General features: G+C 32.9%; 1 protein-coding gene across 1 annotated transcript in view; it reads right to left on the reverse strand.

The window, feature by feature from the left end:
• Sap-r (prosaposin) overlaps window positions 1-18,803 on the reverse strand; it is a 217,850-nt gene that overhangs the window by 167,765 nt on the left and 31,282 nt on the right. Inside the window, exons 4-8 of the mRNA XM_089089955.1 lie at window positions 17,402-17,611; window positions 14,166-14,312; window positions 8,724-8,864; window positions 4,762-4,950; window positions 776-889 (exon numbers count right to left, since the gene is read on the reverse strand). Coding sequence (XP_088946081.1) covers window positions 776-889; window positions 4,762-4,950; window positions 8,724-8,864; window positions 14,166-14,312; window positions 17,402-17,611 — 801 coding nt within the window. The remainder of the gene's footprint in view (window positions 1-775; window positions 890-4,761; window positions 4,951-8,723; window positions 8,865-14,165; window positions 14,313-17,401; window positions 17,612-18,803) is intronic.

Below are 18,803 nucleotides of genomic sequence, written 5' to 3' on the forward strand. Positions count from 1 at the left end.
GTTTTTTTCCTTTTTAAGGATTATACGATTTAACTACATCGCCAAAAGTTTGATAAACCTGAGAGCGAACTTTGTTACAAGTACTGAGCTTTCTGGAATCCAGAATTTTACTTTAACACCAAATCATTACAAGTGACGCATATGTCTTAGAAGAAACTATAACAGAAATTAATTTATTCTTAATGCATCGCAGAGCCCGTTAGATAACCTGACACTCTATAACGTAGCGTACGAGTATATACTACTACATTATATACTACTACGAGTAATTACATGAAACGATTAAATACTCCGCCATCTATTCTACCTATTCTAGATGGCGGAGATTAAATACTCCGCCATTATATACTCGTTATAATAAAAACACAGAAATCAGAGGACTTGTCTAGGGAGGAATTGTGTGTATTTAAAAAAATTTTTTGTTGGAGAAACAGATTAGTCTGAGATTAAAAAAAAAAAGAAACCTAACCTGACATGAGAACAGTAAAAAGCACTAAAATACTGGTAATCTAGTGGAAAACTCTCAAACTCATTGAAAGTTGCAAGGACATCAAAACAAAAATATTTTTGTCTTTTTTGGTATTTCCATTGACTAAACACCCCCCCCCCCTATAGTTTCAATTGTATCTTCAATTATAAAATGAGAAAAAAATCTTTGCCCCATTCCCTTTATTTTCGGAAATTGACGCCTCCTAATCAATCCATATGTTTATTTTACCAAAGTCAATGATGTAAAGGATTTTCATTAGTAAATATTATAAAAAACAAAACTTACATCGAGGACATTCCCTTTGCAGAGTCCAATAGTTGAGCATAATTCCCTAGGATGCAATTCGTTAAGTACAAATGCATATGCTGCTTTATAGTATCGATGGACGAACTGAAGACACTACAAGAAAAAAAAATTAAACACATGTGAGAAAAAGCCCCACAAATTTCCCCCCACCGAGCCCCCTTAATATATTTATTTCGTGTACTAGCTGAGATTAGGTGACCGGAACCAAGCCAACTATCAACCTAAATGTTGATTATATTTATCTATTGTTGACACATCTGATTATACTAACTGTCAATGTGATGGTTGACAATATTCACTGAGCAAAGCTTTCAAATAGTTTCAAATAAGCAAGCAAATTAATTTCTTTAACCTTTATCATACCTGCTATAATAACACATTCCCCAGCCTCCAAAAACATGAAAAGAAGAATTAAAATGAATAAAATATAAAAATAAGGATATTCTCCGCAATCTATTCTACCTGTATTTTAGAATACTCTAGGACCCCTTCTTTTCTTCAGTCTTTTTATTTGTCCTACTTTTCCTTTGCCAGCTCAATTTTAAACATAGGGATAGTTTCCCAGGTAGGAATTGTTCAGGAAAATTTTCTGCCAGGGGAATACACAAAACATCATTTTTATTTCTAAAATTCGCTTCACCAAGCGAAGCTCAGTCCCCTGGTACTTAATATAAACCGCGGGATTCCGCGTAAACAATGGTTGAGTAAAATAGGAAGAAAGCAAAACAGAAAATACATTATCAACGAAAGAATCAGATAAGAGGAAGAAAAGGAGATAAACTAACACAACCATTGTTCACGCGGTAAACAATGGTTGAAACAAAGGAAGAAAATGAGATAAACTAACACACGCCATGCCTGACCTTTAACTAATCTGACCTTTAATGATGAAAGAAATGGAATGATCAAAGCAGAAGACATCCGTCAACTCAGGGAAGTTGATGACTCGTTTGAAGAACGGTATAAAAAATTAGAGACAAAAATCCGCTGAACAGGCGTTGGAAGTGGCAACACTGCAGTTAGATAAAAAGCTGCAGGCGGTTGAAGTAGCAAAGCTGCAGTTGTATAAGGTGAAGCTATTAGCTGAGAATGCAGAATTGAAAGAAAAACTTAAAAGTGAAGCAAAAGAGCGAGAGGGATCTGTCTCCAGTTAAAATTTGTGACATTCATTTTGTTCTTTATTCCCTCTTTTTTTAAAGTAATTGAATTTTTTTTGGAGGGCGGGGGAGGGGGGAGGGTAAGATGAAGAGGGACTGAAAGGTTCTTATGGCTTGACAAAATGATAGGGGTTTCATACTTCTTGTTTTTACTTTTAACCAACATAAACAAGCACAAGGACGTGACTCTAACATAGTATAAATTTTTTTAACGTATTTTTCACACTGACCGTTAACTGACCTTTAACTGATTTAGAATTTTCTATGCCTGACCTTTAACTGATCTGAAATCTTTTTAGTCTCCAGTCGTATTAGCGTATTACGATTAATAATAATAAGGGTATTATAAACAAACAATAAAATTTTACGAGTGGCCAATTTTTGGATCATCTTTCATTTACAATTTATTTCTTCGATCAAACTTGTTCTACCAATTTCAAGAGGTTAGGTTTTTCTTTTATACGAAGTTGTTCACAACAAAACCAGTTTATCTCTAAGGCAGAAGATAAAGGAGAAATTCAAAACAGTATAATTATATAACTATAACAATTATTTTCTTACTCAAAATTTTGAGATTTTGAAAAGGAAACAGAGTTTCTAAGGAGTTAAATTAGGTTCTATTTAGATTATAATTTTTAATGTTTTTAGTAAATATAAAATAATATTTTTAGAACATGTAGAATAGAAGACTCCCACCTGCTGACAACAAGCCCTCAGTGGTTTTCTTAGCTGGTGCTGCAAAAATCTTCTGTTTTGTTGCAGTTTTCAGTAGTTACAGTTGTCGTAAGGTGTCACAGTCGAAGTATCTCAAATAGTCGTAATCATATGTAGTTGTAATCGCAATTGTAGTCGCAGTCCCAGTTGCATGTAGCCGCTTTTCCAGTCACCCGTAGTTGCATTCGCATTTGCAGGTAATGACAGTCACAGTTACAGCTACTCGTAGTCTCTAGTAATCACGGTTGCAAGTATATGTTATCGCAAGTATTTGTAGTTGTAGTAACAAGATATGTTAGTCGCAGTCATAGTCGTAACTAATTGCAGTCACAGGCGCAAGTAGTTGCAATTGCGAGGAGTTGTACTTGCAAGTAGTCACAGCCACAAGTAGTTGCAGTCATAGCCATCAGCATTCGCATTCACAAGTAGTCGTAGTCACAGTCGCAAATGGTTGCAGTTACAGTTATAAGTAATAGGTAGTAATTTTAAGTAGTTCCAGTCATAAGAAGTTGCAATCGCAAGTAGTGTTAGTCGTAAGTAGTTGCTGCCGCATTCTCAAGTGGTCAAAGTCGCAAGTTGTCGCAGTTGCGAGTATTCGCAGTGGGAGTCACATGTGAATGCAGTCTTAAGTAGTCGCAGTCGTAAGCAGTTGTAGTAATGGTAGTAGTAGTAACAGCAATAGTAGTCGAAGCAGTAGCTGTTTTGATTTGTTTGTTTTGATTTGAACAGAAATTTTCTGTTTTGATTTGACAAATGAATTATCTTATCTTAACAACAAATTGATTACAGTTGATCGAGACAACTTAACAACACAGTTGATCGAGTTCTGGTGTGACTGATCATTTGGTTTGGGACGGTGGTCAGCGGCGTGACTCTATAAGGTCGTCCAGAGTCCACCCAGCTCCAAACTGGTACCTGGAGAAATCTAGGAGGGGGAATAATCGAAGCGTCATATGATTTACCACCCAACGAAGCATAGCGCTGCTAGCCGAAGGCAGAGAATCATGAGATCGGTATCTGCACTTTACGGATCATTCGTCAAGCATGCAAAAAAAAATTTTTTGTAACAGTAAGGGAAAGGCCTGACGCATAAAAGATAGGACGATCCACAGAACAACCACTTTTCATACATACTTTTTCATACATACAGTTTTCATACATACTTTTTCATACATACAGTTTTCATACATACATGCATACTGGTTGTTCCACAGAACAACCGATTTTCATAAATAAACCAGTTTTCATAGTCGGAAAAGATAACATTTAAGGAATAATAGTCCTATGCCCGAAACAAAAGGCCATATCTCATGCTTTTCTCGAGAATGAGTTAATAATTGAAGATCCTCTAGTTCTCTAGCAAATCTTTACCTGTCAGGTCTCATTCGCATAAGTATTTTTACTTCTTAGAAGGTAGATTATTAGACAAATATGGCTGGTAAAAATCAAACGATTTTATGTGAAATATTTTTCTGAATTGACACCCTTTTAAAAGAAATGCCAATATTGATTAGTCCAATGCTTTCTCTTATATCAAAGAGCATGAGTAACTTACAAGGATGGGAACTGGCACTAGTGTAGACCAAAAATCTCAACGCCATCTAGCATTTGGCGACATCTGGTATTTTCTCAGTATAATAATAAGAACAATCAATTTAAATGGTTTTATTTGGTAAAATTAGTGCAGTAATAAGAGTCTGATCTCAGTTCCTGACAGACAAACGGTTACAAAACTAGAAAAAAAAATGCCAACTGTTGCCAAATGCTAGATGTTGTTGATGTTTTTTCTTGCCGATACTGGCGCCAGTCCTACTCTTATAAGTTACCCATACTCTTTGCTCTTTATCTTACTTATTTCTATAGATAATTTGATTTTTACCAAATGTGTTACCTCGCTTTATTATGCAGAAATAATTGAAGTTTTGATGCATATACATATGGAGTTTTTTTTCAATATTGTACCGTATATATGGTTGTCTAAATATCCTTCTTAACCAGGTCAAACAACCGGAGGTCATTTTAATATCCTTAGTGCTTTAACATTAGGATATTTAAAGAAGAAAAGGAAAGGCTGTAAGAAATAAAAATACTAACTTTGTCCTCCTTTTTGCTAGCATGACACAAACCCTCCATAATTTGGAGAAACTCATCTTCTGTTGTTGTATTATTCATCAGATCTCTTACATGATTGACCATCGCTTCGCAAAATTCGCATTCCATGTTATCATTGATTCTAGCAAACCTGTCCTGATTTCCCTTGGAGACAACTTTTATGGAAGACGCCTAAAACAAAATTGGTAAGCAAATATGTGAAATGAACGGAACAATAATAGAGCATTTAAAAATAAATCTGTGAGCGGAGAAGAGCAGGCGGCGAACTCACCATAAATTCAGATATAATATGCAAAAATAGAATATTTCATACAACACGCATAAAAATGTAACAAAAAAGTTTTTTTTTTCAAATTTCTTTTAACGATTCTTACAATAACAAAAAATTTAAAAGATTGGCGTTTTTTGCCTGAAACACTAACTTAAATGAAAATTTAAATTTTATTACAAAAAAAAAAATTAAACTTAAAAAAGATTTTACTTTACTAATAAAAAAACTAGTTAAAAATCTCCATTAGGGAATTTGATTTTTCAGAAAGTAAATTTTCAGAAAAGGCAATAATATTTTATTTTTAAAAAAGGTAACAACAATAAAAGTTTCCTAAAGCAATTACAAAACAAAAAAGTAGTCAAAACTATTTCTAATTGATATATTATTTGGTAGCATCTTTGAACTTAGCACAAAAACTATATAGTATATTTGACACAGCAAAAAAAACACAGGGTCATGGCCACAAATATAACGTTAAAAAACATATAAATACAATTAAAGGATTTAATTTAATTTTTTTATCAAAACGATTAAAGCACAGAAACCCATACTAAAAAACACTAATACAAACAAACAAACAAAGCCATCACACATTACTGTCACGACGCGTTATACCTACACGAATAAACCGTCCCAGATTCTTAACACTAATAAAACATCTATTTCACAGCAATTTCTCCACCTAAGGCTCATCCCCTTCGTCCACTCAAAAATGTCCTTTCTCGAGACCCTTAACCCTTCACATTTCCCCTGAAAATGCGAGAGGTCCCCCCCCCCTCCACATATCAGGCAACTGTAAGGACCACTCTTCATTCTAATCCTTCCAAAATATCTTCTTCTTCCCCCATTAGAATAACACATTGGGGTTGCTGAGTAAAAGAAGAAGTTAATTTTGTACTTTTGTGGGTTGTCAATCAGAAAATAGGACTTTCGAAGTAGATTTTCTACATGTGTGTGGGGACAAAAGGGGGAAAGGCTTCTCTCTTAAGGTTTGTTAGAAACACCAAACTTGCACACGGCAAGAAGATTTTCTATTTTTTTCAAAAGGCTAAAAGATAATGTCTACAAACCTGTAGAAAGGCTTAACATAGCTTGGCTATGTATTAACATACTAAATAAAAGTTCTTTGATTTTATTCTCCGTTTATTGATACAAATAGAGTCACTGAAAGTGGTATACTGAGCATATTAATAGCTAATAATTATAAACAGTTAATAATAGCTAATAATTAGCATTTAATATATTTAGCATATTAAGAAAACAGTGAAAACCAGTGTAAGTCATAATATTAGTACAGAATTTCAAAGAATTTCAAAAAAATTTCAAAAATTTATAGTATTCCAGAATTGCTTCACGTTCTAGCCAAGAAAAATGTGCATAACTTTTAAATAAAAGTTCAAATAGGGAAAAAATCCTTTTAATAGACAGTAATTCACAAACAGTGATAGAAATTCACAAAAAATACCAAATATTTCGGTCACATATGCAGTGACCGTCATCAGTAGTAAATATCTGGTATTTTTGTGAATTTCTATCACTGTTTGTGAAACACTGTCTATTAAAAAGGATTTTATACTATTTGAACTTTTATTTATCGTCATGGAAAGGCAGTGTGGTCTCCAAAATTATCTGCATAACTTGTAGAAAAAACTGGATAAGTAAATAAAACTCTTATTGTTAGGCACGGTAGCCTAATCCAGGGAGTGTCGTGAGTTTGACTGGAATGGGAAGTTCAAAATAGCTTGTGACTGGAATTTCTAAAAACAGGCCAAATATTTAAGAAAAATGAGATATTGTGAGCGAACCACATTAACCTGGAAACACCTCCGGTTCACATCCTTACACTGCACATCTTTTTCTGTGTAATTACCTAATATGTTACATAAGTGAAATAATATTTGACAAAGAAACTGAGGGTAATTCTAAAAGAGGGCAAAAAGGTATTACACTATGCTACTATTTACGTTTTTTGTGGTGGGGTTGCAAATATTATAAAAGAACAAAAGGAACAAAAATACTGATAAGAGTGATATAACAGCTTATTATATAATACATTTCTACTAGCGCACCGTCTATGGACGCACTAAGCGGAAGCGCTGAGAAGATTCTCAGAAGAGCGATATTAAGTTTACACTAGACGATGTTTTGTGTTGGCGCTGCAAATATCATAAAAGAACAAATAGAAGAATATAAAAATGAGAGTACAGCTTATAACAAGCGGCGGCGCTGAGAATATTAAAATAAGAAAAGAAGATTCTCAGAAGAGCGATATTAAGTTTACACTAGACGATGTTTTGTGTTGGCGCTGCAAATATCATAAAAGAACAAACAGAAGAATATAAAAATGATAGTAAAGCTTATAACAAGCGGCGGCGATGAGAATATTCAAATAAGAAAAGAAGATGCTCAGAAGAGCGATATTAAGTTTACACTAGACGATGTTTTGTGTTGGTGCTGCAAACATCATAAAAGAACAAAGAGAAGAATATAAAAGTGATAGTACAGCTTATAACAAGCGGCGGCGCTGAGAATATTCAAATAAGAAAAGAAGATGCTCAGAAGAGCGATATTAAGTTTACACTAGACGATGTTTTGTGTTGGTGCTGCAAAAATCATAAAAGAACAAACAGAAGAATATAAAAGTGATAGTACAGCTTATAACAAGCGGCGGCGCTGAGAATATTCAAATAAGAAAAGAAGATGCTCAGAAGAGCGATATTAAGTTTACACTAGACGATGTTTTGTGTTGGTGCTGCAAACATCATAAAAGAACAAACAGAAGAATATAAAAATGATAGTAAAGCTTATAACAAGCGGCGGCGATGAGAATATTCAAATAAGAAAAGAAGATGCTCAGAAGAGCGATATTAAGTTTACACTAGACGATGTTTTGTGTTGGTGCTGCAAATATCATAAAAGAACAAACAGAAGAATATAAAAGTGATAGTACAGCTTATAACAAGCGGCGGCGCTGAGAATATTCAAATAAGAAAAGAAGATGCTCAGACGAGCGATATTAAGTTTACACTAGACGATGTTTTGTGTTGGTGCTGCAAACATCATAAAAGAACAAACAGAAGAATATAAAAGTGATAGTACAGCTTATAACAAGCGGCGGCGCTGAGAATATTCAAATAAGAAAAGAAGATGCTCAGAAGAGCGATATTAAGTTTACACTAGACGATGTTTTGTGTTGGTGCTGCAAACATCATAAAAGAACAAACAGAAGAATATAAAAATGATAGTAAAGCTTATAACAAGCGGCGGCGATGACAATATTAAAATAAGAAAAGAAGATTCTCAGAAGAGAGATATTAAGTTTACACTAGACGATGTTTTGTGTTGGTGCTGCAAACATCATAAAAGAACAAACAGAAGAATATAAAAATGATAGTAAAGCTTATAACAAGCGGCGGCGATGAGAATATTCAAATAAGACAAGAAGATGCTCAGAAGAGCGATATTAAGTTTACACTAGACGATGTTTTGTGTTGGCGCTGCAAATATCATAAAAGAACAAACAGAAGAATATAAAAGTGATAGTACAGCTTATAACAAGCGGCGGCGCTGACAATATTAAAATAAGAGAAGAAGATCTTCAGTGATTTCATTATTTACACTAGTCAAATAAGAGAAAAAGTAAAATAGAAATAGAAAAATAAAAAAGACTCACAAGTGAGTCATCGCACATTCCCACGAGTTTGCAGATCTTGTTTGAGTCCAAGTCCGTGGTCAAAACTTCGTAGATTTCTGGAAAATTTTCAACAATTGCGTATTTACAAGCATCAGCATAGCTTTGAGCTTGGTCACAGATCTGAAAGAAATTCGAACGACTCTAAAATCTAAAATAAAATCTAGAAAAATCATTAAGAAACAAATTTAAAAAAAATAAAACATAAAATCTAAAATAAAAAATAAATAAATTCATAGAAAACAAAAAAAAATTGAAAACTAAAAAACAAATAAAAATAAACTCAAGCGATTCAAGAGCAAGAACAAAGGAGCAACTTGAAGCAAAACAAACCCTACGCATACTAAAATGTTATATATTACAACAGAATATCCCCCTTCTCCCATGTGTGCAGGCAGGAACATGTCCAGAATTGTTTTTCGGGGGGTGGGGGAAGGTTACCAAAGGATATTTTCGAGGAGGGGGGAACAAAACACTAAAAACATGCACCAAAAATTAGTTTATATTCATTTTTGTTACGTTTTTACGAGTCGGACAAACATTTCGAGTCAGGGGTTTGACCCCCCCCCCCCTGGATACGGTAGAAATAAACAAGGTAAAAATAGGAAAAGGTCAGCTATGGCCCCCACCATTAACTGGCAATAAAATAAATTCTTAACAAACACATAGTATAAATACCCAAATTACTAAGGAAAACTTCAACATGTCTTTATTGCATCTCCAGATTACTTCTTGAATTCTGTGTGAAGAAGGTAGGCTTTTTTGGTAGAATACGGCAAATTTCGTCAACATAAAATGACCATTCGACATTGCCATGGGAATTCTAGGTGTATGTCTGACTGAAAGCTAAATTTTCTGAAGTCTCCCAGAAAAATTTATCAAAAAAAAGCTGGTTTGAATACCGACCTTAAGAATGAATAGGGCGTTTTAACAGTGCATAAATAAATATGTTGGCTCTTATCCAAAAAATAAGCGAACTTAAACTCATCCCCAAAAAGACATTTTCTCACCGGACGAAGTGAAATCGCCTGCTGAAGCAAAACTGACTCATTAAAACCCATCATAAGAGACCCATTCGCGATTGAGATAGTTATAGCACTCTTTTATCTTTATTATCCCTTTTTTGCAATTCTTTTTTTTAATGGTTCTGTAAAATTCTAATTTTCTGTTAAATAAAAGTGTATTTACACGTAATTTTAAAACAATTTTACACAAAACAATTCTGCAGCCGAGCACACATAACGCGCTGACGCATACAACATACAAAGACCTGTTTCAAGGATTTAAAAACACTGTTTTTGAACTTGAACATAAATGCATTACCAGTAGATAAACTAACAGTTGTACAACGTTAAGATACGTTGATAAACTAACGTTAGATAAACTAACAGTTGTACAACGTTAACACTGTAGATAAATATATACATTAGAATCATTGCCTATCTCAACTATTATACAAAGCCGGACCGAGATGCAAGTGCTCCAGAGAACGTATAAACATAAGCGACATTAGATTTTTTCACGGGTAGACAAGTCAAATTTCTCTTCAACATGAAGCTTGGCTTCACCTTTGTAACACTAAATTTTAAAGAATCTAATTTTAAAAGAATTTATTCCAATACATGTATAAAAATCGGTAATTAGCAGTGTAATGTTATTATTAGATGTTTTTAGAAATTACAAGAAGGTTGCAAAGTCTCAAGTTAGTTTCAAAGGCATTTTAAGAAAGTTTCTGTGAAAATAGGTGTTCCAGGGTAATATACACTGAATTGTTGACGGACGAGGATATGGGCGGAGCTGTTATAAGCGCCAAGACTATAGTAGCCAAATACTACTGAGTCGTCATTATACTGCATATAATTTACATACAGGGAACATTAAGATCCAGAAATAAGGACATTGGGTCCTTTCATTTATATTACATTTTTTTAACAGTGAAAAATTGTTCAAGGTCTTTTAACAAAATCTCCATTTTCTGACAATCTCTGAGAGAAAAAAGGGGTACAATATATTTTGTGAAAAAATGACAACTTCTAAAACTCTTGAGAATAAAGAAACATAGAAAAACAGACTGAAGCCATCGATAACTCACGCTCAGTTTGAGAATCTAAGCTACAATTTCCAGTTGGGTAAATATTATCCCATAAAACCCTTTGAATTACAATAGCCAATTGGTATTATGCATGGTACTATCCACAAGATATTTACCAGTGACGATAATTTGATTTTTGACAATCTCAACAATAACAGTGTAAGATCACCGAATTTCTTTGTTAACGCAAAAGGAGGGAAGTAGAAGGGGGAAAGTAGAGGCATAAAAAATTTTGCTCGGTTTTTTTATCCTTTTTTCATATAAATAATTAAGGAAACAAAAGTTTTTTCTGGTGTGGCTGTACACAGGGCCGTATCCAAGGTTTTTTCAGAGGGGGGAAAGGGTAAAAAAAAAACTTTAAAAAACGCACCAGAACTTTGTTTATATGCATTTTTGTTACGTTTTAGCGAGTCAGGCAAATATTTCGGAGACGGGGGGTCAAACCTCTACCCCCAGGACACATCCTTGGTTGTACCCATCTAACCCATAAATCTTTTTTATAAAGGTTGTTTCCATAATTTACATTTTCCTCCAATGTTTATAATCGTTGATTTAACTCATGGAAAAATTGACCAAATTTTGGTTAACTAAGGAGTAGCATTTGGACCAATCCTAGGGGTACCGTCCACTCTTGGGTACAGGTATGTTGAAAAAAGGCAGAGGAGACTACATATAGCTGGGATAATACTTTTTTCACGCCTACTTTCTTTCATATCTTCTATTATTTCATTTTATTATCTCTTTTCCATGGTTTCACAGCTTTTTTCCTATTCTGTAATCTTTGCTTATTGCTTTTAGTCCAGGAAAAACTGAGTCAATACTGAATGACCGAGGAGAAGCCAGAAGCCTTGCTGTCAATTATTCATAAAGGTAAGTACATTTAGTAGTAAAAAAAAAGGAAGATGGATAAAAAAGGAAAAAGGAAAAGCTAAAATGACCAGCCAAGCCAAAATTCAATAGAACAATCATAAGAATAAATTGTCCTACATGATATATTTTTATTCTCTGAATTCCAATGGTCTTAGACCCATTTTCTTTGTTCTTCTTATTATTTTTCTTTTACATTTTCTACTAAAATTGGACAAACAGCCTACTTCGAGCTGCATTAAACACATACAGCTAGCTTTTTATTTGACAAAGATATGGAATTACCCCTCCCCCCTCGTCCTCCCAAACATGTGAAATTCCATTCTTGCTTCCACGGACAATTTTTAATTCCATAGAAAACAACCAACCAGCGAATAACAACCTCAGCCAATCAACAACTTCCTCTACTAACCAACCTCTACCCCTATCAACTTTTTACCAGCTATTTATTGTGTTTTGATTTTATGTAAGTCCCTCTGTCCGCGATATTCGTATTTGATTATTAAACCAAATATCTTAGAATACTATTGACACCATATAAAAATCCTTTGAATAATGTCAGTTAGTATTTTCTTTGTAGGGAAAATACAACTTTCATTCTTGTATACTCTAGGAACAATAAAATAATAGTAGAAAGACCGAAGATAAATGTAGCTTGTACATCCTGTCCACAAGAAATCTGAACCAACTTGGATTCCCCAGCGTATGTTTACTCCCATTTGCAGTCTAGTAACATCAGATTTTTCGTTAATCAGCTTTTCGTTGTCCGATTGATTCCAACTTTTAGGAAGAGGGCCAAATTCGATGAAAACACTTAAATAAAGTCATCGGGCGAGCTACATCCCAAACAGGGAGAAAAACAGAAGAAACGGAAGACCTGGCATTTTCCAATTTACTTGGACATATTTCATTAAACAAATGGTTTGTAAGATATATATTTCATAAACAATGTGAAAAACACTTTTTAATGTTTAACACATTTTTTAAAGTTTTTAAGCATGAATTTTCGGACAGATTTTTTTTCTTGGAAAGAAAATATAAATTTTAGGTAGGCCTACACTACCAAAACTCGATCTAATATTATTGTAATCAAAACGTATCTTGTGTTTATTAGACTTTAAAAGTTGATCTAAAAAAACTAAAAAAATGAGAACGGCGTCTCGTCCACCAATTTCGTTTTTATATAAAAAAACGGACCTTTTTTTTTTATAAAAAAGGTCCTTCTTTTTTTTATATCGTCCCATGTTAGCATATACAACCATCAAAATTATACAAGAGATTTAGAAAACAAATTATTCTTAAGTAATAACAGACTTTATAATAAGGCCAAGACAATTCTAAGGCATTTTTACCTCGAGGTTGCATTAGTAGAAAGAAATTTTGAATTATGTGGTAAATGATAAAAATCATATAAAATAAAAATGTATCTCCCTATCCTTGCGAAAAGGGACAAAGGAAAAAACTCAAAATATAGCAAAAGAGTGAAAAAACGTCAACTTTTGCAGTCATATCGAACCTCATAATGAGATTCTAGAGGTTGTCTTTGTTTGTCGCGAGATATGAACCACGCAAGCGGAGAAACGAACCGTGCCAAAAAATAACTAAACATCATCAGAGTTGCTAGTTTATAGTCGACAAAAAGTGACACAACAAATTATAAGGGTAAATACAACTGTTTTTATTATATAAAAACAAAATTGTTTTTAAAAAATGCATTTAAAAACATTTTAGGGCACCATTTATGCATAGTTTTCATGAAGGGGGCTAATGTCATGGAACAGAAATCTAATAGGGAAAAATTAAATGCCCCATACGATTCCCCATTTATAAGCGCTGCCACTTTATTTGCGTCCCAACTCTCCCCCTTATGGGGTCAAACTTACGCTTTGGCTAATTACAAGCGGATGTGTGAGTAATTATTCTATGGGTAAATATTTAGTGGTGGGCAACTTCTGAAGGAAACATACTAAACAGTTAAAAATAGTACCATTAAATTCCTTATTTAAAGCCGATTCAAAATATTACGCTTGCTTTTCAGATAAAATATCCCATCCTATCCCCTGATGGCCCAAAATATAGCCCTATTTAGCCCGGTTCGTTTCTTTGTTTCTTCAAAAAAATAATAGGGAGGCTAGATTAGCTATAAAGAAATATAAAAAAAAACTAGGAAAGAAGTAGAATAGGCATATCATACCATATCGCACCCTATTATTTCTTTCCTTTTATAATTAGTTAATTAAAGGCAGTTAATCAAATTTTGGACCTAATAAAACTCACCTAATAAAATTCAACGTAGAAATACAGGAAAAAAGCTGCCATTATTCATCATTTACCCCATTATCACACCCATGAGGCGATGTATTTATAATGGTTATCACCACAAAAAAAAAATATTATGAAAGACAAATAAAAAAAAAAGTTAGCTTTACTTAAGCTAACTTGAGAATTAACAGCAATATACATACATATAGCAAACGTTCTAAGACCTCTTCTTTTGAATGTGTTTCAATTATTGTTTTAGTGTCCTCAATAAAACGACGACAATCATCACAACCTCCTGGAATCGGATTTAATCGCTCAGGTTCTTCTTCTTCCTCTGCTTTACCAGACAGCTAGAATTGAGACATATATAGCAACAACAGAAACCTCTATATTTATAATAATATAAGAAAAATTAAAATGTAAAGATACAGCAACGGGTAAAACTTTTAACTCGTTTATTTTTGTGGATAAGCGTTTCTGACCTTTAGGCCGAAATATTAGGACTTATTATTTTATTTAGTTCACTGCATAAATATATAAAGTTTCACCCGTTCTTAAAATTTTTATTTTCATTTTATTTATAAATAGAAGGGCAGCGTGGTCACGCAATAACTGACTAGGTCATAATTTGGTCGTTTTGTTTCATTTTTGGTTTGTTCTTGTTTGGTTTTTTTAAGAGAGGTTTTTTTTTGTCAGGTTTTTTTAAGATATGTGGTGGCACAGAACTGAGTACTGTAATGTCTTTCTTTGGGCTGCCACTTGGATTCATGATATGTATTATATTTTTTGTACCTAAATGAACTGCACTGACTGATCACTCACTAAGATCTATTGATATGGATCTAGAAGATTATGATGATCTTAATTTGAACCTAGAATTATGTTTTTTTTCCATATTTCACTTTGTAAATGAAACAGGTCTTGTTATAAATGAAAAAAAACTGGACCTTGTGAAGTGCACATATTAATATATTATTTGTGTTGCAATTTTAGTATTGTTTCACAAATTGCAATTTATTGAAACTAATTTTATGTTAATTTTTTCTAGAAGTTATTTTTTATTTCTTGAATTTTGAAAAATCAAGCATTTTGGAGTAGGCATCAAGACATGGCTAATTGTAGAAAGAAAAAGCCAAGACAGATAGTCCAAGTAATTGAGGGGCAAATGTTTAAAAGGCTGCACGGGTAAATGGCGGGAGTTTGTTACTGATTACAAAATAAGATTGGCTGATATCGATCTTGAAAGATATAACTAGATAAAACTTAAAAATAACTTGGGGACGTGGCGTCAGAGCGATTGTGCTTAAAATACTGTGCTTTATCAAATCGTGAAAACCGCGACCAATTCCGTAAAAAAAAAAAATCTGGCATAAAGCATAATTTTTTCAGCTCTTTCAAACAGTCTATATGGGGAAACTGCATGTCCATCTATTTGCTCAGCAACAAAATCAGTTTTAATTTAAAAATTCGACCTGTTAGCACTTTTCCTGAGAGCGAAATTATTCTACAAATGAATTATCTTATTCCGCTTAATTGTTTTCACTGCCACTAGAAGCGTTCACAATTTTTAATCGTATATAACACGGAATGCGTTCTCGAGCAGTAGGACAATCACTCTCAGGTCGCGATACGTTAAACAAACCAGCACCCAGATTTCAATTAAGAGATTCGGCGACCATCAATTTTTCTAGTGATCACAGCAATTGCTGAAGATTACTTCAAAACAAAGAAATGAATCTGGAAAATACAAACGGATGTATGGCTAGTATGAAGAAAAATAAGAGAAACAATCAAACGAATATTTCGCCTGTATAAAACACGGCGTCTCCAGCGTTCAAAGAAAAACGAAAAAATAAACAAATAAAAATCATAAAATAACACACACACACAATATATATATATATATATATATATATATATATATATATATATATATATATATATATATATATATATATATATATATATATATATATATATATATATATATATATATAGTCTTCATTTTTGTACCCGTGATATATCTAAAGCATTCGATAGTATTTGTCATGCCAAAGTTTTCTATGCTCTTAGTCAACTCGGTGTGAATGCTTCTATGATTCTTGTTCTAAAGTTTTTGTATTCAAATTCATATCTAAGATTAAAGTCAGGAAGTGGGCATTTCTTCGGACATATACCAGTTAAGTGTGGAGTTAGGTAGGGGGGAGTTCTCTCTCCCCATATCTTTATTGCTTCTATTGAACATCTTTTGTCTGGTATACGTAGTTCTTGCCTTACGGGATTCACAGACGTATCATACTTAGCTTATGCTGACGACTTGCTTCTTATTAGCCGGACTGAGTTTGGTTTAGCGCGTTCTGTCCGATCCGTCGCCGCTGCATTTGCAAGTATTGGGTTATTCCTTAATGTTGATAAATGTGAATATCTTATTTTTAATGGGATTAGTTCGTCTCATCCTTTGGATTGCAGCTCTTTTTCTATAACTCAAGTCACCTCTTTTCGATGGCTCGGGATCTCTGTCTGCAATTCACTAAGTTCTTTTCGGTTTCAGACAATTCGTGATGTTCAAAATAAGCCTAAACTGGGATATTCTAAAATTGTTGGAAATCGTGGATATTTCCGGCGACAAGCGCTAACAAAGCTGTACTCGAGTTTTTGCGACCATTCCGTGTTATTTCGCTCTGGTGTATATATGCTTCTCAACAAAGGTGACGTAAAAAGGGCCAAGACGGATTACTATCGCTATTGGAAGTTTTTACTTTATTTACCGCAATCATTCCGGAACAGGAGGTTAATCAGTCAATATCAGGCAACAGATATTGTTCTTTCAGTTAAGATCAAATTAATTGATGAGGCACCAATCCGTCTTGGTCCTAACCATCGTCTCATCCGACTGTTTAGCTAATTTGTTGTTTCTTTTTTTGTGTATTTTTTGCTTATTTGTAGTTTTTTTTTTCCTGGTATTTCACTTTTTTCCTTTTTGTAAGTGGTAAGAAATATATCATTATTATTCGTTTGTTTAACTGAATATTCTTTTTATTTGTTTATTTACTTTAAGTGATGTGTGTGTTTATTTTTCTTCTTTTTTCTCTTTACTGCACTTTTTATCAAATTGTTTGTGCAGTGGGCTATAAGTAAATTATTATTATATATATATATATATATATATATATATATATATATATATATATATATATATATATATATACATAATATATATATATATATATATATATATATATATATATATATATATATATATATATATATATATATATATATATATATATATATATATATATATATATATATATATATATATATATATATATATATGTTCGATAAAGCTTGAAAAAGAATTGAAGTAGTTAATCTTTCTTCACTGATTAACGGCGAATTATGGAGTTATAGCTTATTTTATAAGATAAATAAGTGTCACCTTAGCACTTTTATAATCTAGCCATAATCGATTGATTCTTTCCGAATTACAGAGGCCAGCAGTAGCACAAACCATTTGAGGATTCATCTGAGATGCCAGCATGTCTACAAGTTCCGGAACGAAGTCGTCAGCCAATTTCATACATTCCTTACGAATGGCTTTTACTAGAATCAACTTGCAAGATCCTTCAAACACCTGACGGATCTCGTCCTAAAAAGTTTAATCGTCCTAAATTATCTTTATTTGAGTAAATTTAATCAAAAAGAATGATATGTAGTGAACAAAATATCCGCAACTAATCAACTTACAAGAGCCTTCAAACACCTGACGGAGTTCGTCCTAAAATGCTTAATCGTCCTAAATTATCTTTATTTGAGTAAATACAATCAAAAAGAATGATATGTAGTGAACAAAATATCTGCAACATAATGTAATTAAGTATGTTGCAGAGGTTAATTTATTAACCTCTTAATTAGAGGTTAATTAAGAGGTTAAATTAAGAAAACCAAGTGAAATAGCTTTAAAAACTGTTTTCTAGCTCATCTTCTGCCGACAAAATAGTTATATTACTTTGTTTCTTGATTACATTCATTGATTGCAACTAATCTTATAAGATGCCCGGTGAATTTAGCTGCTTACTCATTGGAATGTTTTTTATACATTATCTGATAACAGTTCAGGTAATAAATCTGTGGTAAAGACCAATACCTAACAGGTAACAAATCTATTTTCTAGAAAATAAAAAGGTAACATCATCTGATAACAGTTCAGGTAATAAATCTGTGGTAAAGACCAATACCTAACAGGTAACAAATCTATTTTCTAGAAAATAATAAGGTAACATCATCTGATAACAGTTCAGGTAATAAATCTGTGGTAAAGACCAATACCTAACAGGTAACAAATCTATTTTCTAGAAAATAACAAGGTAACATCATCTGATAACAGTTCAGGTAATAAATCTGTGGTAAAGACCAATACCTACCAGGTAACAAATCTATTTTCTAGAAAATAAGAAGGTAACATCATCTGATAACAGTTCAGGTAATAAATCTGTGGTAAAGACCAATACCTAACAGGTAACAAATATATTTTCTAGAAAATAAAAAGGTAACATCATCTGATAACAGTTCAGGTAATAAATCTGTGGTAAAGACCAATACCTAACAGGTAACAAATCTATTTTCTAGAAAATAAGAAGGTAACATCATCTGATAACAGTTCAGGTAATAAATCTGTGGTAAAGACCAATACCTAACAGGTAACAAATCTATTTTCTAGAAAATAATAAGGTAACATCATCTGATAACAGTTCAGGTAATAAATCTGTGGTAAAGACCAATACCTAACAGGTAACAAATCTATTTTCTAGAAAATAAGAAGGTAACATCATCTGATAACA

This window comes from Artemia sp. Qi Xiang Cuo, chromosome 5, assembly GCF_049724085.1.
Source record: "Artemia sp. Qi Xiang Cuo chromosome 5, ASM4972408v1, whole genome shotgun sequence".
In the NCBI taxonomy this organism is placed as follows: Eukaryota; Metazoa; Arthropoda; class Branchiopoda; order Anostraca; family Artemiidae; genus Artemia; species Artemia sp. Qi Xiang Cuo.